Source organism: Chelmon rostratus, chromosome 17 (assembly GCF_017976325.1).
Source record: "Chelmon rostratus isolate fCheRos1 chromosome 17, fCheRos1.pri, whole genome shotgun sequence".
Lineage (NCBI taxonomy): Eukaryota > Metazoa > Chordata > Actinopteri > Chaetodontiformes > Chaetodontidae > Chelmon > Chelmon rostratus.
Genome location: NC_055674.1, coordinates 13,283,155 through 13,308,204, shown reverse-complemented (window position 1 = coordinate 13,308,204; position 25,050 = coordinate 13,283,155). Strand labels below are relative to the sequence as shown.

At 42.0% G+C, this 25,050-nt stretch overlaps 2 protein-coding genes across 3 annotated transcripts in view; both read left to right on the top strand.

The window, feature by feature from the left end:
- Positions 1-1,572: 1,572 nt before the first annotated feature.
- On the top strand, positions 1,573-5,813 carry LOC121620824 (somatostatin receptor type 5-like). 2 transcript variants are annotated; one of them, XM_041957050.1, is made up of 4 exons: positions 1,573-1,865; positions 3,689-4,398; positions 4,493-4,897; positions 5,423-5,813. In XM_041957050.1, exons 2-4 carry the CDS (start codon positions 3,724-3,726, stop codon positions 5,504-5,506), a joined length of 1,164 nt encoding a protein of 387 aa, XP_041812984.1. In that variant the 5' UTR covers positions 1,573-1,865; positions 3,689-3,723; the 3' UTR covers positions 5,507-5,813. The 2 variants fall into 2 exon arrangements, with proteins under 2 accessions (XP_041812984.1, XP_041812982.1); XM_041957048.1 differs by having other exon boundaries at positions 5,420-5,813.
- Positions 5,814-20,086: 14,273 nt separating this feature from the next.
- Positions 20,087-25,050, top strand: part of LOC121621314 (Na(+)/H(+) exchange regulatory cofactor NHE-RF2) — a 31,281-nt gene continuing 26,317 nt past the window's right edge. The window contains exons 1-2 of the mRNA XM_041957734.1: positions 20,087-20,814; positions 22,143-22,436. Coding sequence (XP_041813668.1) covers positions 20,608-20,814; positions 22,143-22,436 — 501 coding nt within the window. The 5' untranslated portion in view covers positions 20,087-20,607. The remainder of the gene's footprint in view (positions 20,815-22,142; positions 22,437-25,050) is intronic.

Below are 25,050 nucleotides of genomic sequence, written 5' to 3'. Positions count from 1 at the left end.
TATTGATTCAGTTTGGTTGAGAGCTCCTGTTGGCCACAAACACCACACACACACAAGTCGCACTCCTGTTACCATTGAGAGAGGTCTCCCATTGATCCTTGCCGGCTTTTTGTCATCAGCCAGACGAAGTCGTGACTGATGCCAGTCTGATATCATCTCAGTGCACATGTCCCCACAGAGGAAGCTTGATATAGAAAGGCAGGAAGCACATGCAAACTGGTTAAAGCCAGAGTGACTCGTTTGAGCAAGATGAGAGCAAGGAGGCAAACCCAACCAGTTGGAGAAAAAACGGTTCATCGCTTATTTTCAGTGTAATCCTGTCGAGTCTGACAGCTTTGCTTCTATACACTGGCAGACACAGGCCTGAAGTGACACAAAATTCAGTGTCAAATAAACATTTGTTATTTCAAATTTTTCTAAAAAAGTATGAGCTAGGTGCTCTGATTTGAAGATACTACTGGACATGCACTGCTGTAAGTGGCATTTTAAAAAGGGAGCTTGAAGAAAATGGTACCATCTTGAATACACTGATGCAGGTCAATGGATTATCAAACATCCCAGTCAGCCTGTGGCTCTAAAGTTTCTCATACCATGTATGTGTGTCCACCCCTTTTATATCAATGAAAGGAGACTGAAAACAGGATTTATTACAGTGCTGTTGTGTCAGACTGCATCAGTTGTGGCTAGGTGTACCTAATTTGTGTTTTTTGTGCCACTATAACCTTGAAAATGAGAGCTAGTATTGCCCACACTGGAGAAAGCACACTGTAAATGAGCCATATCATTATCCTGGCATCCTGAGCGCCACCACACACCGCTGTCCCCTCAGGGCAAGCCTTTACACACAGCTGGGTGACAGTGTTTTCTTCTTCCTGTCTGGTTTGCTTAGAACCGGTCAAACGGGGCCCATGAAGAATAAGACATCATCAACTTCCCACTGGCCTTTCCTAACCTCCTTTGATGCTGCAGACTGATGGAAAATACAGGAATGGAGTAAAAGACTGTAAACATGCACACACACTCGCATGGCGGTGCATGGATTGCACGAACACACCTGTACCTGTTCCCTATAGACGGGCCAGAAACAGACATGAGTGAGGCATTTCTTTTGTTTATGTGTCAGCCTGTTGTTAACGCTGCACTGACCTCGATGACAACAACATGAAGTTAATGGTTTAAAAGTAGGCAGCTTTCCCAGACAATTACCATCAAATGTCTCCCCCAGTGCGAAACCTCATCCTCCCTGCACCGTTTTTCCATTTCAGCCTAATTTCTCTCCCTCTGTCTCAGGTGCCCCAGGCCACCATCAAGGTGATCTATTCCCCAGGCTCTTTCTGGGCATTACTCCATTCATGTCTCTGAAGTTAGAATCACTTTATGGTTGACTGAAATAGCTATAAAAGCCTGTGCTGCACAGGAAAAGAGGGCTACAACCTGAGCTCTTCCACGAAAAACTGGTCTTAGCCGTGAAGTGATTACAACCACCCATGGGTGGGACTTTCGCATCCAAAAGGCGGGGTGGCGTTTTCCACATAAATACTGGCAGTGCGTGGAGGTACGACGTGACCCTGTGTGTGACTCCTCTCCAGCGCACCTCTCAGAGCGCAGGATTTCCTCCGGAACGGCAAATCCTGGCAGATCGACACAGCGCCTCTGACCATGGAAATCTGAGCGTGCTGACATCAAAAAAATGCCTCAAGATGAAGAGTCTAGTGTGAGGTGGTTTCTCTTTCAAGCAACGGGGGGAAAGAGCGGCAGAGTTGACCTCAGAGACAGTGCACATTTCCAAAAGCGCATGAGTGCCGCGGGAGACGCGCATCACGCCACCGGATAGTGGAGGGGATAAAGCGCACAGGAGCGCACAGGTAGGCTGAATCCCATCAACTAATGAAACCGCATACACTAGAAAACAGAGTGTTTATGACAGGAAATTTTAATTCTTACTAAATTTTGAGAAAGATAGGGATGTACATGTTTTTTTTATCACGTATTATTATTATTATTATTATTATTATTATTATTATTATTATTAAAAGTATGTATATAGCTACTTTCACATCATAAAATTTAACTCAGAGTGCTTTACAAAAAAACAAAAATATTAAAAAAACAAATATACAGATAAAAATCAATAAAATCCTTAAATAATGAGTCAATCAATTAATTAATTAAAAGCAAGATCATAGATGAGTTTGGAGCTATTTCATAAAACTATCATCGCAGGTTTGCTGTCATTCGTTCTCCATCAGAGGAAGTGAAGCACAGTTTCCGCGGTTTTGGAAAAAGTGTCACGAGCCTTAAAGTTGTATTTATCAAACTGAGATGAGTCATGCGCGTGAACGCTTCCAGTGGCTCTCGTGACTGCGGACCACAGCTGTTATAGTTTGCTGGACAAAGAAATGTCAAGCGCCATGCAGCCTGAAGGTGGACGCGGGCTTCAGGTGTTTGTGTTCTCAACAACATGCTGCGGGCTGCGCGTCACTCCCGTGTTTTGAAGCGCGGTTCAGTGCTTCTGCACGTCAGACCATTTATTTGTGCAACACATTTCCACAGCCTCGGGTCACAACGTCTGACAGCTGACAGTTATCAGATTATTTTTGTATTCAGGTCACCCACAGCACCAGGTAAGGACATATACAGTTGGTAGCCGCTGGCCACTTTCACCATGACAGCATAAATTTATTATTAGGACGCCATCGCTCTCATTGCAGACCATAGATATATGTCTATTACAGATAAATTCGCAACCTCCAGACCACATGATATCTTTATTCTTAGTTTAGTTCTCTCAGAGACTGAAGTGATTCAACATTTTTTAATATGAAAATGTCCTCATTAAGATAAAAATCAACATTCTTGAAACACTCCAGCTGTCCATCAATAACAAAGCAAGTGCTTCTCTGCCTGTTCTGCTTAAGTATATTAAAGTCAAAGTAAATATTTGAATGCAGCAAAAACAATGCAAAGTTGTGAAGGAACAGGATGCGAAAGGATCATGAGGCATTTTAGGCAAAGACGACTGGAGTTGAACATTCTTGCTGTTATTAGCAGCTGAATATAACTGCACGCAGGAGAGCAATAAAGCAAGCAGCAGTAAAGTCATCCTTATGTGTATGCCACCTACCTCAATTAACCTATTGTGATTGAATTTTCAGTTGCATATCATCACATTTTTATATTGTGAAATATAGTACAATGGAATATTGTTAAACCCCAAGATTAATACACATTTGTAGATTTCACAAAACTAGAGAACTATTATGCCAACTCAATACATTTTGCTGCATATATTTTGCCCAAAAAACGCACATCAGCAGTGCTAAGATTAACATCACTGCTCTTAAGGGTGAGGGCTACTTGCCACTTGCCTGCAGGTTTTTCTCTCTGTCATCTAATCTAATCTAATCCAATGACAGTGACAGTGAAAGTGACAGTATTACCTGCTTAATAAACGTTGTCATCTTCTAAAGTGCAACTTTCCATTCAGTGCAACGTCCACATGCACAGACAATTCAGTGGAAAGTTTCTCTTCACTCCTGGTAATATGGGCCTCTTGCCCTGAGAGCAATGTGTTGTGAATGTGTACGTTTCAAGAGGCAGACATAACGTAACTGTTTTATTAGTATGAATTGTTGTTAAATATCCCATAAAATAATCGGAAATTTGTGTCTGTCTTTTCTCTCATGAGTTTTTTCCCACTGTAATCCAACTGCCTCCTTCAACATGGACGGTTACAACTGGACGTCGCTATCTGAGAACATCAGCATGTCTCCCCCCCAGCCCTACCCCGGCTACCCCAATATGTCGGATGTGGCTGCGCCAATGCCCTTCGACGTGGTCACTGCAGTCGTCTACACCATTGTCTTCATTGTGGGTATTCTGGGTAATACGCTGGCCATCTATGTGGTGGTTCGCTACGCCAAGATGAAGACAGTAACCAACATGTACATCCTCAATTTAGCCTTGGCGGATGAACTCTACATCCTGGGAATTCCCTTCCTTGGCACGAATAGTGTGCTTTCGTACTGGCCGTATGGGGATTTCTTCTGCAAGGTGTGCATGACGGCTGATGCCATGAGCCAGTTCGCCTCCACCTTTTGCCTGACGGTGATGAGCATTGATCGCTACCTGGCTGTGGTTCATCCCATCCGCAGCGCCAAATGGCGGAAGCCACAGGTGGCCAAGGTTTTTAATACCATGGTGTGGGTTGTGTCCTTTCTGATTGTGCTGCCGGTTACAATCTACTCACACGTACAGGAGGAGTTTAACACCTGCAACATAACCTGGCCTGAGCCTCATGAATTGTGGTCCATTGTCTTCATCCTCTACACATCCATCCTGGGCTTCTTTGGTCCTCTGGTTGTCATTTGCCTCTGCTACCTGCTCATTGTCATCAAGGTAATAGAACAGATAAAAAATGGCCTCTGGATTTTATTATTTTAATTTATTTTTCTCTTCTCAAATCTCACAAATCCAACCATCTCACTTTCAGGTGAGGTCAGCAGGTGCACGTGTGGGCCTGACTAAGCGGCGTAAGTCGGAACGTAAGGTGACGCGCATGGTGGTGATCATCGTGTTGGTGTTTGTACTGTGCTGGCTGCCCTTCTTCACCACCAACATCGTCAACCTGATTCATATCATCCCTGAAAACAAAACAACAGTCTACTTCTTCCTGGTGATCCTCACCTACGTCAACTCCTGCGCCAACCCAGTCCTCTATGGCTTCCTCTCTGACAACTTCAAGCAGAGCTTCCAGAAGGTCCTCTGCTTCCACAAACCAAACGGTGTTGGTGCGACAGACCAGATGGGAGGTAGACAGAAGGCACCCAAGGAAGACAACAATCCTATTTTCACACCCAGAAATCCCACACAAAATGGACAGATGCAGACCAGTCAGGTATGGTGCAAACAATATTCATGTGGTAACTCCTAAATAAAGACATACATTCTTCTTTATTACATTTTCTAGCAGGTGTAATTTTCAGAGATTGATTTGAGCCCATCACAGTTATTTGAGCCATTTAGGCTCAGTATCGGGACCAAGCTGGTCCCAAAGCCAGAAGGCAATATATCCATGTTAAAACGTACAATTGTTTTATCATTGAAAGTCATACTTAGGAACACGTTTCATAATTATATGTATACTTTAGGACCATAGCCAGACCAAACGTGTACAAGTGCCATCAGCACCACCCCCCTGTGCTCAGTGTGTTGTCTCCTTAATGTCTTCCTTTATTCTGTGTGAAAATGTGACCTCCAGAGAAGAATCTCACTTTATGTAACAGACAGGAAAGAACCGAGCCCCAGGGTTATAACCCTCAGTTAGAGCAACACAGTTTTCTGTTAAGCTCATCGGTGATACTGTTTGCCATTCTGTCTTATTGCATCCTTAATCTCTGTGTCTGTGGTATCGTTTCAGCAGCCTGTCCAGGTGGATGTTATTGGGGAACCCGGTAGTGAGACTTTAACTTCAAAACCTGTGGTGAATGGCCAGCTGTCACTTTGAGTTTTCAAGCTGACCCACCTTGTTGGAACATGGGACAGTTACTCCTGGACCTTGTATTGATTGGTATTTCCCATCTGTATTGCTGATCTTCCTTCTCTGACTGAGACATTTGTGACGAGCACCATAGGAGCAAAGTAGTGAGAGAGGACTAGATACAGCATTCATCACACAGCTCTGCATTTGTGTTTGTTGTGTATTTCTTTGTACTGTAACTAGTTTGGCTGCACTGTACAAAGCATTAGTTAATGTAATTATGTAAGACCTCAGTATAATACTAAATAATAAAGTCATTATATTTAAAAAATGCTGTAAATTTTCAAATAACTTTACTTACACCGTTATTTTTAACCAGGCTTATACAGGAGACAGACGTTTCTGTTTTTTACTTGATCATGCTTTAGTGAGACGGCTTGTTTTCTGGTCTGGTTTCGTTTCGTTTGCTGCTGACACTCTGTGTTTACCTGTCATCTTGATAAATTCAGTGTAATGCACATTTCACAGCACAAGACAGTGTGAAGGAAGTGTTGGGTTGACAGTACAAGCTAGTTTCAAACCAAATTACTGGAATTAATCAATGAGTGTTAATAGTATTATTTGGTACAGTAATAGTAGCAGTAATAGTTGCTCTAAAGGTTTTAACAAAGAACAGAGTATTCTGAGCTAACAAATAGTCCGGCTGACTACTTCCCATAAAAAGGCAAAATGTTGTTTTAAATCTTTGTTATTTATTGTAGGGATTAGCCAAAAAGACAGAATGTGCTAATTAGTAGACTGAGAGATGTGAGTAGGCTAATTTGTCATCTGTAAAAGGCCAGGCTAGCTATAGCCCCCTGATTTCATTCGTAATGCTAAGCTAATTGGCTGCTGGTAGTAATCTTATATTCAAAGATAATGCCAATAAAAACAGATTCTCCAAGTTCGAACCCAGTATCCCTGTGTTGGCTAAATAGGTGTCAAAAATGATTTTAATATTAAATATCAGCATTTTATATCAAAATCTTTGTTTTATTTACCTGTAAAACATAAAAATATTTCTGATGAGTCATCTTGAACTCGGTGATGACATAAATTTATCCAATCACATACATCACGTTTCTGAAGTTAGAAGCTTCAACTTCTCAAATTTTCAGACATGAGAGTGGCATCGATCTTCTGTTCGATACCACTGATACTGTTCCTTTAAAAAGACAAACTCAGGAGCAATAGAGCGATGGAATTAGTGCTGTGGAAAAGCACATTTTGCTGAATTTACCTTGTGAGCCATTATAGTGCAGGTAATTTCACCCTGTTGAGTGACTTTTTCACCAGGCTTTTATTAGGCACCGGGCTAATATTCACATCATCTATGACCTCAGCCGTTATTAGAAACTCAACCATTGTTCTTTTCTTAATTTGAAAATTTACAGTATTTTGTACTAGTGAGCACCGTTCTGTTGCTGACTATAAAGCTGGTTGAAATATTTTTGATGGCGACGACAATTTTTTTTCTTTTAGCTTCTTCGTATTTTTTGTGACATTTTGACTTCAATGTTACAAAGCTGTGAAAAATGCCTTGAAATAGCATAGCCAGGTGTTGTCCTCTAGTGGATTTAACTCTTCTCACATGCTGGAGTGGACATGGTGAGCATATCTTTTTTCTGAATCTCTGCAGCATAACCTTATCATATCATGACTCACCAATTAGCTGCTGGACTCTGAGCTTTGACATTTGATGCTGACATTATTTGGAAGTTGCTGGACAACACCGTTGCATAGTCCCCATGGTTGTAACCTGAGTTGTTAACAATGTTAATGGTGAGTTTGTGCTTCTTTGAAAAGATGCCCAGTAAGAAGGACCTACCTTACGAGGCGTTGGATTTATTTGTGTTAGAAGCACTGTGAATTTTTAAGTAATAGGTCATTTTAAATGTGAATTGTTTAGTTCTATGACGTGCCCACACAACAAAAATGTATTTGTTCTATTAATGAAGCCATCATGAATATTAATAAACGATCAAGTCTGCTTTGCATGTTCACCCACCTTAACCCTACACAGTACAATTTAGGGCTGCTGACATGCCTGCATGAAACAAAGCTGTTATGTGTACACATATCCCATTAACAGACACTTGATGTTTTGTCGCTGTGATTTATCAATATTACAGCAGGTTTATGTGTCAGACTGAAGCACTTCATCATTATTTCCAGTCAAAAGAGAAGAGTAGCAGCTTTACACTTGAGTGTTAATGTCTCTCCACATATCCCAGCTTATTTTTTTATTTGAAGTTAAAGTAGTTTTATTGCCAGCACAGAGGGAACAAAAAGAAGTATTTTGTTTTCCTCAGGGCCTGTCATTGGAACAGATTTGGATGTATTATGTGACAGGACTTCAGAACAATGGCTTGCCACAAAAATAACACATTTACATAAAAATCTGAAAAGCTGCCGGCAAAATGAAGGGAGGCAGTTCAAAGTTTCCCTGCAAACTGACTTCCTGTTTGTCGTTCATGGTGGTGGGGTTTTGTTGGTATGTTTCCCAGGTTATTGATCTGGGCACGCTTTCACTGTGACTTAAATAAATGCAGCCATGTCATGTCAATGCAAATTGTTCCAATTTAGATTTTTTCAGGCCCATCTTGATTCAATGCCATGTGAACATTGAACGAGTGTAATAAATATAATCTTTGCATTCAATGTCTGTACTGGCTGTGAGTGCGCACTAGGAAGGGTTTACTCTTAGTACAGAGAGGAGGGAGGATGAAAACAACCAATAACTTTTTCAGTGTATGAAGGAAAGGTAATAAGATAGAATGAAAAAATAATAATTCTTTAATCTGAGAATAACTGAATTAAATAAAACAAATGAGCTGAATACAACACACATAAGAATGTTCAGCCAAACCTTAAACAGGCTGGGCATTCAGACTTCAGTAAACACACAGCACACAAGGTGTGAAAATCATCCATCAATTGGACAAAGAGGAAAAACAGTTGATATATCACTCAGGATCCAGATGGGTACACATACTCTCTGTAATACCTGCTTCTTCTAGGGTGTCATATGCAGGAACAGCTGGCAGAAAGGTGTATGCTGTCAGCCCTGTAAGCAGCTGTTTTTTTTTTTTCACTGGGGTATTATTGGTACAAGTTGGTAAGTCAACAGACTCCACTATTGTTATCTTTCATTCAGTGCCAGACACTAATACAACCTATGAAATGAAACTAATCCTCACATCTGTATCACTTCAGTAGCATCCATCATCTTCTCCCCCTGAACATTTTCCTCTTTTAGTGCTCTTTTCTCTCCTTTCCAATCTTCTTTATGTCTTTTCTCATTACTCTATATTCTGTCCTTCCTGGTTGGCCCTTATTGCATGTCTGTTGACTGACAGCCTGTCTTTGTGGCTGGCTGTGGGGGCAGATAGACACACGCTGCCTTCTGCAGCTTCTGGTTACCTTGGTGTTTACAGTCGTGCTGCTTTTGTTCCATCGACCTCAATGTCAAGCAACATAGCCAGTGTGATTATCAAACAGATAAAAGAGAAAATCATTCTGAGAAAACATTGGCTAAGAAAGGCTAACATTTTTCTAAGGAAAGGAAAATACACTTTAATGTTTTGTTACTGAATGAAATTGCGTAGTACACGCACACTCATACTTGCTCTACATTTTCCTCATTGACTCCCATTGTGTATTAGTAAGAAATTGATCTAATTAACCAACAAACCTCAAAGGTGTTTTTATATCTGGGCAGTAATGGCATTGATTTGTCTTTTCCATTAGTTTGAAATATAATAAATAATCCCTCTGCAATAAATCCCATTAAATGTATACTGAATGCCTGCTAATGCTCAGGGCAGTTTTTGACTTTGGTTTTACAAGGTCTGAAGCTCTGCACTTTAGAAACAACACAGTGGGCATATCTCATATGATCCCAAAAGAGTGAGTAACACCACTTGTTTTCTGACCACATTAGCAGTGTGGCTCTGAGGGAGACTCTCAGTGGACCACTACAACCTCCAGAGCAAGGTGACCAGCAGAGACAGTGGAAGCCGCCACTTGGCTAGTTCTTGGTAACCTTGCTAGTGTGTCTAATTGTGTTGTAGAAGGCAATTAAATTAGTAAAACTCTCTAAAGCAAAGAGAACATGCACCCAAGTTTTGTTTTGTTTTGTTTTTTTTACCAATATGTGATTTAAACAATGTAACAATGATGATGAGAGAAAATGTAGGGATCTATTCAAAGCCACACTAGTTGTCCAGCTTGTGGGAGTTGTGGTGGTCCTGGTTTATCCGGAGCTGTCGGCAAAAGTAAATCCCCAGTGCTCTTCCCCAACCACTGACTTGTTTCAACAGTGGTTTATAGAGCCTCTGACTGCATACAGCCATATGAGGACTCACAGGACAGTCCGAGCAGAGGAGGACTTGGCCAAACTCTTACTAATTAATTACAATGGGTGAGATATCTGCCGCTCAGGTTTAAAAAACAACAGTTAGCAAATTAGCATTTAAGTCCGTACACAGGTTGCAACTTCATCCATTTAGAGACACATAAACAATTGCCCCTGTCCCTGGTGATCCCATAGAAAAAGCTCAGGGAAGCTGCTGAGCGTTGCTCTTTAATGGAGGTCAAACCAACCACTTGGTCTTCATCATTTAAGTTTTTTGTCTTGCAAAACTGAACTGGCCAAATGTGCCAATGCCATAAATGAGGCAAAGACCCCACACCCGAATACTTAGGCAAAGGTCAGATTTATGCTTTATTAGGGATGTGTTCTAACAATTTTCAATTTTACATGAAAAAAAGACTTTAAAGATAAAGGCTAATTGGTTGTTTGGCTAATGTGCATCTGATTGACTGCCCCACCTCAGTTAAAGCCTCTTCCCTGAGCTTTTCTAAGGGACCTTCCAGGGCTGCTTCCCAGGTGGTGAATGAGACAGACCTGTACAGAGCTCCCAAACTGTCTGCTAAGACAATGCAGTTTTCAGCATGATCATTTTAAATGGACTAACGGCTGAAGAACATGCACTACAGTTTACTAATCTTGAAGGTATTTAATGAGGATTAAAACAGATCTTATAAAAAACCCTTTTCATATCATCAAATAAGCCCCGATCCTTACCAAGAACACCAGAAGCCTCCGGGTACACTAAAATGTTGCTTGTTTTTCAGTGCAGCCTGCAAAAGCACTGATACTGCATTGCCACTGCAGCAGGGTCAGCACCGAAGATTATGCAAGTGTCATCCCTTTCTTGTGTAAAACTCACTTCTAAGATTTCTTCATATTGTATGCACTGCAGTTCATTTGAACTCATAATACATCCATGATTGGCTTTTTGAAGTGGAGAGGGAAAACTGGGATGGTGGCATTACAGGCTGAAAGCCTAGCCATCACGAAGCAAATTGAATCTTGTGACTTAATTTCTGCTCAAACCACATCTGGTTTCCATCACAGTCTTCTCTAGCAGCTATTTTGCCTCTTTTTTTTCTTTTTGCCTTGTTGAAAGTCCGACTAGTGCACACAAAAGCATACACACACAAACACACACACTTATTCTATCATTTCCTGTCATCATTTTGATTAAACACTGTAAGATTAAAAAGAAACTGTTAAACAAAACAGTAAAAAGTGATTTATGATGCAGTGCTGATGAGGTTTATTCTCATGAAAACTGGAAGTTCTGGTAGATGATGCAGCTAAGGTGTTTTGCTTTTGTATGAAGTAAGGCACTTTTATTATGCCCTTTTAATCTGTCTTCACTGTGAAACTAGCACAGCTTGCACTCTGACTTATCTTCAGATGCATGCAGTAAACAAACAAACCTAGCAGTGAAAATTATTCTCTAGTCAGTCCCTCATTAAGTTGCTTCATTTTAGATATAGACATTCATGAAAGCTAATTTAATTATTTTGGGAGGCTATTATAAGGCGTTCATGTTCATGCAGTGCCACGCTCGTGCTCCGGGCTCAGTAACACTTCCAAATCAGTCTGATTAATTTTAAGAGGGAGTGTGGGACACGTATCATTAATGTTTTAGTGCAACCAACAGGAAACTGACATCACCTGGCTTTATGGACACACAAGATGTGTCTGTTGACGCAGTGAGCGGAGGAGGAGGAGGAGGGTGAGTATTGTGCCTCTCTAAATAAACTATATGTCAGTGTGTGTTGTGACAGTGAAGAAAGGAATTTGAGCAGTTATTTTGGTGGAGGTGAAAGAGACACAGTAAGTGGTTGACGTCCAAACAGCACCAAGTGAAATAAAAGCTGAATTTCTCCATTTGTATGAGTGTGCTGTACACATCTGAGGCACATTTTGCAGAAGAAGAAAATGTGTGTTTCTATAAATACTGGACGCCGCACTGGGAAACAAGACTGAAGTTCAGGGAAAACAATCTTAACAACTGATATACAAATTCTGACACATGACGTTCAAATCATTGTTTGAAAAATAAGCAATTTTCTGATCACTATGGTTCAGGTTTGGCTAGGTTTAAGTAAAACTTGTAGTTATATTGTGACCTGACATAATGCTGGTCAGCATTCGTCTCTATATCAAATATGTGGGTTCATTAGTTTTTGTCAGAGGTATACCAGATTTTCTACTCTGTCCAAGCCTGTTAGGCTAAATAGGCTAAAGTAGGTTTGTTAAGGGCTGAGTAAATGGCCAGACTCCCAATGCAGGCCACAGATACTGATAGTTTGAATAATAAAAGAAGTCATTGTCACAAAAAAAAAGTATATTGATCACTGGGAGACAATCTTTGTTGATCCAGGAAGGAGCGGGCAGGCAGGTGAGGTGAGTCACCAGGTTTTCAGGTGGTGGACTGGTGCTGGGCAGGCTTGGCAGGTGGATACACGAGGAAATGATCCTGAGACACAAGCAGAACACAGAAGACAGATAAGGCAAACAAACTCGAGCATGAACGAGCACACTGAGCACTGCGTGGCTGAGACGTGATACCAGGCTGTGGCTGGTGATTACAGATTGGCTGTAGTTGGTGTGGCTGATTGGCACTGGGAGCAGGTGTAGGTGAGATGTGATTGCAGAGGAATGTGTGTGTGTGTGTGTGTGTGTGTGTGTCTGTGTGTGTGTGTGTGCATGCGTGTGTGTGTGTGTGCAGTACTACAGCAATTGCAAACTGAAGAGAATATGGGGAGGGTAGAGAAGTAGTGCCTAAATTACTGGCTGCTAAAAACTGCACTAACCAGTATTGTGGATATGGCATTGACTTAAATGATTGTGTAATGTGACCAATTCTGCAGCAAAACACCTTTTAAGCCTTGTTCAGGGTCGGCAAAGAATGAATCCTATGACTTTGGTGATCTGCTGACTTTTCCTCTGGTGCCACCATGAGGTTAATATCTTTAATTTGTGGTGGAATGTCAGCAAGGAACATAAAAACAGGAATTAAAATAGCAACTGTCAGAGGATTGCCAGGAAATTTGATGCAAACATTCATGTCCTCCTCAGGAGGAAATATGATAAATTTGTCCAATATTTTTGGTTTATGACCACACTCCTGCGTTACTGTCGGGCTTAACTGTACTTTGAGGTTAGTGCTAATTATCAAATGTTAGCTTACTAATGCACAAATGCTGGTGAACATTGTAGACGTTAATGTTATATGATTTAGTTGCTGCACCTGAATGAAGACTGACCGTTACCTGCAGACACAAACACATTTCAAACCACAAAAAAGTCAACAATCACTACTTTTGAAATATCACGTAGTGCTTTGTGAAGTTCAGTCCATTTGAGCAGCATTGCAGTTCAAGACTAGCATGATGTGCTCTTGTTTTCAGTCTGTGTTGCATTTCAGCAATACAACAAGCCAATCACAGCCCACCCTGAAGCTAGTTTTCAAAGTTCAAATGAAAGTCAAGAACACTTTCTCGTGCAGTTTGCAGCGTGTTTTAGCTGCAAATGTCTGCACGTAGGGGAGCGAGGAGCATTGAGGGGATCACAAGGCAGAGACAGAGGAGTGGGAAGCCCTGTGTGGCTAATTAAAGCTGAGAGCTGTGCCCTTCTCCACCCCACAGTGTGTTCTCCTCCCTCTGCCTCTGTCTATTTCAATAATGTATAGCAGGTAGTTGCTCCAAAAAACATCCCAAGATAAACGCATACTGCCTCTCAGTATGTCATACCAGAGTAACCCAGTGACAATGGCGATGCCGATGTCTTAGCACTAAAAAATTTTATTATCTGTATTTGTTTGCATCAGACCAGGCCATAGCATGACGCATAATGGAGCTCTGAGGAGACAAAGTGGCCTTTTCCCCACACAGGCTCCTTTCTCGGCTACGCCCATTTGATATTTTGGTGACTCTCTGGAAAACTCTATACACCGCAGTGGGAGGAGAGGCACAGTAGGGAGTGCATCAGTGTGTCGGTAGCAATTAAACCTGGCCAAAAGCATGTGACAGAGTGCGTTTTTGTGCTTCTTCCACACTTTTACCAAATGAAACAGACAGATCAAAAGCTTAGAAGCCATTTTTTCTGTCGATAATACACCAGGCAATTTGACAAACTGACAAAAACAGCGTCGTTCAGTCTAAACACAGATGGTGTGAGAGCTGTCAGGATGTGATGCATGGAGTGATCACAGCCTCTGCAGATGTCAGGGATAGTTGGATGAACTGGGACCCACTACTGCCTGAGTCTTAGTCACAGGTAATGTTTCGTAAGCTGTTTATATCCATGCAAACACCCACATTTTTCTGGCTAAAAAAATAAACTGTGACTTAAGTCTATATTGGGGAACATCTAAATCAAACAGACACTTGTTGTGTCATATGTCTGTTGAGGGCGCTGTGTGTGTCCTGTGTGTTTGTTGACTCATGGAGCCATTTGGGTGAAGCTGTGACGAAGACTAAACTTGTACTTTCCCCCAGGGATTCTCTCCTGATGGCAGCCACTGTCTTCTTTAATATAAACACGAGGCAACTGAGCCAAATACCGAGCCGGTGCTGTTAAACAAGCCTTACAATGTGTGTGTGTCAGAGTAAGATGCTGACAGACGACTGACAAACCCATCCATTACCTATCAGAGAAAACAGTCACGGTATCACCACAGCTCCTCATCTGTTTCTTTACATTTGCAGGCATCCGCTTCACTAATTTCCCCTTTCACATGTAGGAGCTGTCAATCAACGAACCCCAGCTCCCCACCAAGCTTCCCCGTCATCTCCCCCAACCCCACCGCAGACCAATTAGAGAAGAAGCAGTGATGAAACAGGAGAAGGGAAGGGACAAGACTGCAGCTGAATGTGTATGTAGAATGTGCAGGAGAGGATGATGATTCTGTAGCTCTCTGCTCTTCCTCTTCCTGTCTGTCTCTCTGCAGATGCAGAAACAGATACAGGCTGATATAGAGTGCAGCAGGAAATTGGGAGCTGAACAAAATCAGGGCTCGACAAACACGATTAATGTGATGATTGCTGTAACTGACATTTCATCTTTGCATCAATTTGCAGACGTGTGTGTGTGTGGATTAGTGTCATATTATTCATGGAAGCCTTGTACTTTTACGTGGTTTTAATGAGTGGTTGTCAACTATGAAAATGACAGAAGAAATACTCGCAGCAGTAGAAAACATCTGTCACAGTTGTGGTAGATCCAAAACTTTGCTTGTTGGGTGGGAAAAATGTTTACATGAGATTCAAGAAAAGAATGTGCAACATAGAGGGAAGAGGGTGGACAAACACATCTGTGGAGAAAAACAACAACATCTGTGTTATTGTCTCTCTCTGTAACTTCTTCTGAACCTTTCTGATGGAGGGTTTTTTTTTTTGTTTGTTTGTTTTTCTTTTCAGTTTTTCAGGTTCTGAGTCTCTTCTGTGCTGCAATATAGTTTTCCACTGCATCCCCATGCAAATTTAATATATCGGTTATCTTCACCATCGGCTTATCTGCCACTTATTTTCTCCAATAATCGATTAGTCTATAAAGTGCCAGAAAACAGTGAAAAGTGACCAGTTTCCAGTTTACCAGAGCCCGAAGTGACACCTTCACATGTCATGTTCTGTCCGCCCAAAAGTCCACAGCTCAAGAACATTTCATTTACTATCAAACAAGTCTAAGAAAACCAGCAAATGCTCACTTTTGAGAGGCTGGAACCAGAGAATATTGTTTTTTGTTTTTGTTTTTTTAAATGGCAAAAATTAACAAAAAATAATTGTCTAATCGATTCATCTTTGCAGGGCCACTGCTGGTGGTTCATTTAGGGACTAAGAAATACCAACTTTGTCACACTTTCGGCAACACAAATCAAGACAGATCTGTTTGTTCCTCAGGACATGCTCACACCCATTTAGAAATAAAGTAAACCTCCCAGCAGGAACAATAACAGCAGTATAACACTGTTACCGTCGTTGTGTTGCCCCCGCTGAAATTGAATTCATTAAAGTCCCCCTGTGAAACTGGTGATCCTTCCTGGCCCGATTGACTGGAAACTGATGCATTAAATGGAACACTCATCAAGATTAGACTGTCTTTCAGCAAGTGCGCAAACAGGAGGGGGAAAAAATAGTGAGAGAGCCAGTAGTCCAGAGGAGACAGACGCTGATGTGCTCCCCAAAGGAGCTGATAGAGGAAATGATGCTCTGAACCAATGGAGCCATCGCTGTGGACAGGAAGATAGCACACTGGTGATAAACTGGAAGATGTTTGTTTTTCATTGCAGTAAAGCTGTGAGCTCGGACTGGATCTAACTATTGATGTGTATCAAGGATGAAGGAGGGAGGTTTACATATTACGAACCTGCATGTTCACTCTTCAGCATATCATGCAGGCCAACCTGTTTGATTAGACCCTTGTCTGGGTCACGTAATTTAAAAGCACATTAATGACAACCAGCAGTCTGATGTGGTAGGTTTATAGCATATTCAGACAGTACAAGATAAGTCGAGCTATTCAGGCAACAAAATCAGAAGCAGAAATCATACTCATTTATACTGACTCTAAATCCTCCTTATGTGGCGCTTTAATCTGAGTTCACTCCCATCACTATTTGTCTCTGGGTTTCTGAGATATTATTCTTTCTCTTTTGATGCTTCCCTCTGCTCTCTGAAATCTGATGGTGTTTACCTTACTCAGTGACTGATTTCTTCATGGGAGTGGACATCAAACACATTCCTGTACCACTCAGTCCCAGACACCATCCTGTTTGAAGGCGGACACACAGTATCTCTCTTTCTGTCAGCGTGAGGCTTCGCATTTCACTTAGGGTTACAAAAAATAAAATACAATATGTTTACAATATGTTACTATAGTGACGATAAACGTGATTAATCGGTGTTTAATGATCACCCATAGTTTAAACGTAGGTTAAACATTCCCACATCATCCCAGCATCAAGGTGGAAATAATATCAAACAAACAGTTCCTCTCAATACATTCAAAATAAATAAAAGTGACAAACTAAAGCAGTCAGATGCAAACATTGACCACATTCTTCAATCATCGCACAGACTATAACTCATAAATTCGTCACTGAGAATAGCAACTGGAGTTAAATGAATGTTGTTACGGATTATTATCATTCATCATCAATATGTGCACACCCTCAAAACTTGCGTACGTAATATTAGATCGTTTTATTTTGAACGGTTTGAGCGGAAGTCAACCCTTTCCAAAATAAAACTTCTTTGACGTTAGCGAGTGGACGGACGACCCGAGTGTACATATAATCATGAGTATTCACTGCCCTCCAGTGGTAACATTGGAGAACTGCAACACTGCATTAATTTAATGGCTAATAGTTTTGATATCATCGGTGATTATCAAAATATACGTAATTATTGAGTTTATTGCAAACAAGAACTCAGTTGTTTCATTTTCTATTTTCATCCTTATTTTTGATTTGTTTTACTATTATTGTCAAGGGTTTTTTTTTTCCATCTTATTTTAAATACATTTTTTATTCCTGTTTTTATGTTCCTTCTATAGCTTTTTATGGTGAAACAAGTGGAGCCACAATTCTTGCATGAAATGTGCTACACAGATAAAGGTTATTATTATTGTTGTTGTTATTGTTATTGTTATCATTAGTAGTAGAAGTAGTAGTAGTAGTAATAGTAGTAGTAGTAGTAGTAGTCGTAGTAGTATATCTGGATTTCAACGGTTTTCTGGTCTGTTGAAGATGTACATATCAAGACAGATATAATTATGGCTGGTCTCGGAACCAGGACTAAGCAACCATAAGTAAAAATTCAATTAATTTCCAATGAATTTTTATTTAGTCCAGGGCTTATAAATCCTGTCCGGAAATCCACAGGCAGATGTCTCGTGTGGTATTCGGGTCAAACTGACCTGTTTCAAATTTTTACAAGAATAAAAATGTTACAAGTATACATTTTTTATACCTGAAACTCCATGGCCTTAGCTTATTTTCTGTGATAAACATGTGCAAATAAAAAATAATAATTGAGAACACTTGCTACTATACCCCACACATTTTCATCCTTTATATGATATTCGGGTCATTTTGACCCGCATATATAGATGTGCACACACTCAGCACAGAGAGGCTGTCTGATCTCATTTTCCTGCTCTTCTGACACTGTGTCAGGTGTCCACTTGTTTAGAGCATTATTTTGTAACATTCGATTGACAGAATGTCATCAAAGACACTGTTCATCAGGTGGAGGGGACAAAAGGTATAAATACCTTTACTTCACAGTACAATCTTCCACTCTCAATATGACCAAAGCTTCAGAAGTCATAGGGCTTTGGAGCTCATACTTGAAGAGAGCCAGGCATACAGCAATGTGGAAGAGGAAAATGTCTCAGAATATGAAGACAATTTAGACATAAATTCTGATTCTGAGAGTGAATTTGAAGATGACCAGGAACATGCACCACAAAGAGCTCCAGACGAAGCACTACAGGGAGCTGCTGTAGCAGCCCAAAAGCCAGCCACTGGAATAGGCCCACAGACATCTTTGTCAAAAAATGGAAAGATTGAATGGTCTTCATCCCCAGTGGGAGAACCCCCTCGCTCAGCTACTAACATTATACGGATGGTACCAGGGCCCACACGATTTGCAGTGACGCATGTTAAGGATATAAAGTCATCCTTTGAGCTGCTGATTCCTCACTCAATTCAGAAAATTGTTCTGGATTTGACCAATCTTGAGGGGAGATGTGTTTTTGGTGAGCAGTGGAAAAAGGTGGATATGATGCATCTGCATGCCTACTTTGGCATCCTCATCCTTGCTGGTGTCTACAGGTCAAGAGGAGAGTCAACTGAAAGTCTGTGGGACGCTGAGACAGGAAGAGCGATTTTTAGAGCCACAATGTCTCTGAAGAGCTTCCATGTATTTTCAAGAGTCATCAGGTTTGACAACCAGGAATCAAGATCTGTAAGACAGCGTGGGAACAAGTTGGCAGCAATCCGCACTGTGTGGGACTTGTTGGTGGACCGGCTTCCCCGCCTTTACAACCCTGGGCCCAATGTAACAGTGGATGAACGACTTGTGGGATTTAGAGGCCGCTGCCCTTTCAGGCAATATATGCCCTCAAAAACAGCAAGGTATGGCATCAAAATCTGGGATGCCTGTGATGCTGTTGCATCTTATGCACATGCAGATTTATACAGGGAAGCCAGAAGGCGGAGCTGCTGAAAGAAACCAGGGAACACGAGTGGTGCTAGATATGTCACAAGGCCTAAGTGGTCACAACATTACCTGTGACAACTTTTTCACATCGCACAACCTGAGACAGGAGCTTCTCAAAAGAAAGCTGACAATGGTTGGAACAATCCACAAAAATAGGAAGGAGTAGACAACCTCGACAAGCTGCTGGCCTGCTACAGCTGTCAAAGAAGAACACTGCAATGGCCACTTGTGGCACGCATACTGCTAAGTTTTGTGATGCATGTGTTTTGTAAAGAGGTATGGTATTGTTTTACTCACCAACACCCTTTGTTGCAAGGATAATGCCTCACTTGTTCATTTGCATTTTATGAGATAAAAGTGAAAAGTGAAATTCAAGTTCATGACAGTTTTCATAAAAAAAATGTTGATGAAAATATTGTCTCTTTTCTTTTCTTCAGAGGTATACATTATTTGACAGTAACAGTGGATAGTGAAATTCCAAAAAACAAATCAAACTTCCATTTTTCATTGTGTTCTCGTAGGGGTCATTGCAATAACTAAACATATATGTTGTCTCTGTTGTTTGTAAATTTCTCTTTGGCGATTAATAAAGTACCTATCTATCTATCTGAAATTGAGATAAAGGTAATGTATGTTGATGGGTTATGAAGTTAAATTTGACCCGAGGGATACCAGAGGGTCCCAAACGCGAAGACCGTACAAGGGTTAAAAGGTTAAAATAGGTTTAAATTAATGTTATTGTTAAATCTTGTTCGTTGAGACTCTCAGTGAACAATCATCATTATTGCTTTCATAGGCCATCCTGGCAAAAACTCATACAGTGTGGAGTAGGTTTGTACTGACTTGTACTGACTAGCTTGCTCACAGTTTTCTGCCACCCAGGGGCAGTATTGTATTATTATGAATCCGCTATCTGTGCCCTGCATATTTCAGTTTCCTCGCAGAAACAAACAGGTAGCCGCGCTGGAGGGAGGTGGTGCTATTGCGCACAAAGCGCTATCACTGCGCAAGCTGGTAGTATAACTGCGTGTATATTCTCCGACCAGTTGTTATGGATAAATGTCCGGGGAGAGGTGAGCTCCGGGGATCTTTCCGACTTTAACACGTCTGCAGTTTCTTCAGTGATGCTCTGTCGGAGACTCTGAGGTCTGTGCGCGCTGCGACGGATCAGTTTTGGAGTCGCCAGCAGTGCGCTTGACACAAGACACACGATCTGGAGGACTGGTGGCATCGCTTTCTTAAAAGTTTCTGTTTGCTGCCTCTTTTTTGCATGTATTTTTTTACGGTTGGATTTCCTCCATTGAAGTGCATTTGGAGTTTACACTGTTTATACTGTGCTTTTGTGCTTTTCTCAAGTATGGGGCAAAGCGTGCGTATCGGGCAAATATGTTTTCGCTCCGTGGAGGTTTAGCCCTGCGCCCGCTCTCCTAAACTCTCTTTTTCTCATTTTAATTATCATACTTCAACCGAACACTGCAGGAGGTTTCAAACAACAGTGGGACATGGCCAGCGAGCGGAAACCGCGGCTTTGTCTCATGGCAAAAGGGGAGAACGGGTATGGATTTCACTTGCATGGCGAGAAGGGGAAGAGCGGACAATATATCCGCAAAGTGGAGCCCGGCTCCCCGGCAGAAGCGTCGGGGTTGCGCGCCGGGGACCGTGTGGTCGCAGTGAATGGTGTTAACGTGGAGAAAGAGACACACCACCAGGCAAGTGGACGTGCATTCACATTTGTTCTTTTAGCTTATGTTACAGCCGCAGCGTGTATCAACAGGTCACACTGGCTGGTGCGCGCATCCTGAGTGGCATGGGACGGTGTCAGTAACCGTCAGGCCAGCCAGGCGCCCACACCGCCCTCCTGCTGGTGTGATGAAGAAAACAGTGTGCGAGTATTAGTGGGAAACACTGGAAACTTTTTAGCCCTGATATTTCCCCACATGGAACCAAGTGTCACTTTTATTAAAAACCTGTCGTTGCCACGGTTGCACTCTCCGGTCCGTTTCATGTGACCAACCTGCACTGTCCCTTTGTTTGGGGGGAAGGTATGCACTGACTGCAGGCAGACATTCTCTTCTCTCCTGGTGAAAATCAGCCAGTCACTGGTGAATGTTTGAGTCCTGTGGATGCCTCACTGTCTATAAGTCAGTCACTGTACCTTACAGCAGTGACAATGTGTCTCCACCTCTGTTTGCACGTGGTCTTGTGTGTCGGCTGGTGGTCAGAGAGGGACAGCAGGCTCAGATAATCATTTTCTCCGGTTTACAGACACAGAGGAACATCAGCACAAACGACCTGTGTGTGTGGATTAGGTTTCTCTGTAACCTTGTTGCAGCAGAGGCAAAAAAACAAACCTGTTGCTTATTTGTGCTTGAAGCCCTCAGTCAACAAGAACAATCCTGCTGCCCTGGTGCTGTTAATTTGGGTTAACACAAAGGTTGACAGAGCATCGTTTTCCTGCTCAGTGGCTCCTGTTGTCAAAAATGATGCTTGACTAATTGTTAGAAAGCCCCTCTGGAAAAAGTATCTTCTGTGCCCAGTATGTTGAGAGATGTTCCTACAAAATTATTCCTATGTAAATTATGGCATCGGAACATATTTTGGACTCTTCCTTGTCTGAATCATATTGCAGGGCTGCAACTAACAATTATTTTCATAACTGATTGCAATTTTTTTTCAATTAATCAATTAAAACTGTGAGAAATGCCATCACAGTTTACTAGCACCCATCATTTCATCAAATGTCTTGTTTGGTCCAACAGCAGAACCAAAAATATTCAGTTTTCTTATCATTTTAAGCCAAGAAGAAGCAACTAACTTCCATATTTGACAGACTGGAACCATCAGGTGTTTGGCATTTGTGCTTGAAAACTGATATAAATGATTAATTGCCATCCTACAGTACGTGACAGATGAGATAAGGAGGAGCAGACACCTCTCTTTGTGAGGATTGTGGAGTTGGTTTATTGTGCATTGACACTTATGTTCTTTCACCAGTAAATTGCAATCAAGTGTGAACCCGTCCTGTCCCGTCCCTCAGGTGGTACAGCGGATCAAAGCCATGGACAATGAGACCAGGTTGCTGGTGGTGGACCATGAGACGCATGAAAGTCTGCGCAGCCTGCACCTCACAGCCACAGAGGAGATGGCCGTCCTCGCGGCCGGGCCTCCTTCCTCCTCCACTCCCCCGGCCTCCCCCTCCCCTCCACCGTCCTCGGCCCCGTCCTCCCCCAGCAAGAAGCGGGAGAACGGCTCGGTGTCCAAGCAGCCGGTGACGCTGAGCAGCCAGGTGCAGAAGCCCACCAGGAGGTCACCATCAAAGGCTGCAAAGAAGGTAAGGTGTCCCTCCACCAAGGCAGGCCATGTGGGATTAAGAGTAATGACATCAACGTTGGTACCATCCTGTTTGCCAAAAATGTGTCTCATTGTTTAGTCGACTAGGTCTCAGCCTGCTGGCACATGGATGCAGACCTTAAACTACAATTATGCAACCAACAATTATTTTACTCTGGATAAGTCTGTTGTTATTATTCTGGACTAATTAATAAAACATTTGGTCTATTAAGTGTCTGAAAAGCAAAACAAAAACAAGCTTGTTTTGTCCAATCAACAGTCCAAAACCTCAAGACATTCTGTTTAGCATCCAACAAGACAAAAGGAAATCAGCAAATATTCCCTTCTTTCTTCTTTTCTTGCAAAATGACTTAAAGGAATACTTAAACACATTTTGAACAATATGCTTTTCGCTTTCTTGTTTAGAGGCTTAGATGACAAGATCAACACCACTCTCATGTCTGCACAGTGAATATGAAGCTTTCGCCTGCAGCCAGTTAGCTTAGCATAGCATAAAGACTGGAAACAGGGGAAACAACTAGCCTGGCTCTGTCCAACAAGTTAACAAAATCAGCTTACGAGCACTTTAAAGCTAATGAACACACTATAGCTTGTGTGTTTAGTCAGTGCAAAAACAAAGCTGTAAAAAGAAGACACTGGCGATAGCCTCATATTTAGCATTCATGGAATCAATCCTCTAACTAAGCCTCATTAAGAAAATTAAGTTAATATGAAATTAGTTATCAGCACAAACAAGATGATCAACACAATAAGCAGCTTCAGCCTGAAAACACAAGCTCTCTCAGACACTCGAAGTATTCTTAGAGATTTCTCAGGTCTCAAACCAAGAGTTAAAAATACTAAAAGCATTCGCAAACAGATTGCAGGTAGTGAGTCAACTCTTCTCCTCAGCTCAGACGTGCTTTCACCCCAGATTGTTTTCTGGCTGCGTTGCCAGTTTCAGATTGGATTAGGAGCTGTCATGCAAGTTTCCATCCTGTACTGCAGCCTTCCATGCATGTCCGCCTGTCTGTGAATGTGTGTGTGTGTGTGTGTGTGTGTCCTGAGGGAAGAACATGGGTAGCTGAAAGCCTTACAGATGTTGTGGTAGAGGTCAGAGGGGGCGAGAGAGGTCAGATGGTAGGACCCGTCAGAAGTTAGGAATCTGGCGATGGACAACGCGGTGACTCTGCAGAACAGAAAATCCACAGAAATCGTAAAAAGTATATGAATAAAGACGGCTGGCTGGGAGATTTTCTGAATGCCTCTCTGTTACAGATATTGCATTTATTGTGAAGTGATACACCAGAGGGAATTCTTTTTTTCGCAGGTCATTCCCGTCTCATTTTCCCGAGTTTATTTACACATGCTCTTTGTCACAGTTGGTTGCATAACCCTCAACGGTCACTTGATACATTTTTGTTTTTGTTATTTTATTTCACTATTTGATTAGTCCATGTCGACGTGAAAAACAGGATGTGTTTCCGTTCACTCTGTCTCTCCTGGAACGCAAAGATCCGATCAGCTTCGGTTTCACATGGTCCCTAACAGCGAGAGGAGGCCGCTCAACTTCTGCTTTCTGCATTTACACAACATGTGTTTTCACTTAGGCTTGCCCTGCCAATATGCAAGAGCTATTTGTACAAAGAGCAGCGACAGGGCTGATCAGCTAAAGTCTTAAATGTGTGAGTGTGTCTTTGTTCAGCTCTGGCTTTCGCGACCTGTCGGGAGAAATCCCAGTGCTCGGTGGGGTCGGATCGGCCCAGCTCTCGTCTCTCTCTCTCTTTTTCCCTCAGACTCTATAATGAACGAATGGAAAGAAGGTTTAGCAGGATGTGCCAGAAGGCATAAGTGGTGCAAAAGCAGGAAAATTGGAGAACAATGTATGAGCTTCTGTTGATTTTAAACAATTTAATTTACACAGGGGAGTTTAACTGGCCATAAACGAGCTCCTGTCCAAGCTGGAGCACTGAAACCTTCACAGCCATCGCTCGATTGGTACCTTGATAGTCTACAAACAGTGGGATGTCTCTGCTTCCTGTCCCAACACAAAGGAAGCTGTTCCACCACAGATATGCAGACTCAGTGTTGACATTGCACATTGATGCAGCATATTATGTCTGGCGTGTAGTAGTCATTCGTCCATGTGGCTGACAAGGAGCTCTGGCAATCAATGCTGTGTAATTACCACAACAAAAGCAGAGGGGAAAACAGACTGATCAGTGATGAAAGCATTCATCACCAAATGAACAATCGCTGCTGATAGTAACATGCAGTCATGGCTCTTCCTAACTCTTTGTCTTGTTGTTGCTGGAAAAGTCGACTCACCTTGCTGTGGGTTGTTTCATTTTGCTCATTCTGATACGTCTGAGAGCGAGACTGCTGAGAGCAGCAAATTTCCTCGCATTCTTTTATTTTCAAGAAAAGGCCGAAGAGAATGGAATGAGGGAGAGATGGGGAGACAGAGAGCAGCCAGCATTTTGGACTGAAGGAAACCAAAGAATGAGAGCAGCCAATAACAACCTTGAAGATTTTGTTGGAGGGAGTTTCAGGAAATGGGCCCCCCTCATTGGGGCAGGGGTGGTGGGGGAAGAAAATGTTTGCGGGGTAGTGGA

Excerpts from the sequence above, each read along its gene's own strand:
- LOC121620824 (XM_041957048.1), top strand. The coding sequence starts at position 3,724 with ATGGACGGTTACAACTGGACGTCGCTATCTGAGAACATCAGCATGTCT. Across the intron at positions 4,399-4,492 it reads ACCTGCTCATTGTCATCAAG|GTGAGGTCAGCAGGTGCACG; the intron begins GTAATAGAACAG and ends TCTCACTTTCAG. Across the intron at positions 4,898-5,419 it reads GACAGATGCAGACCAGTCAG|CAGCCTGTCCAGGTGGATGT; the intron begins GTATGGTGCAAA and ends GTATCGTTTCAG.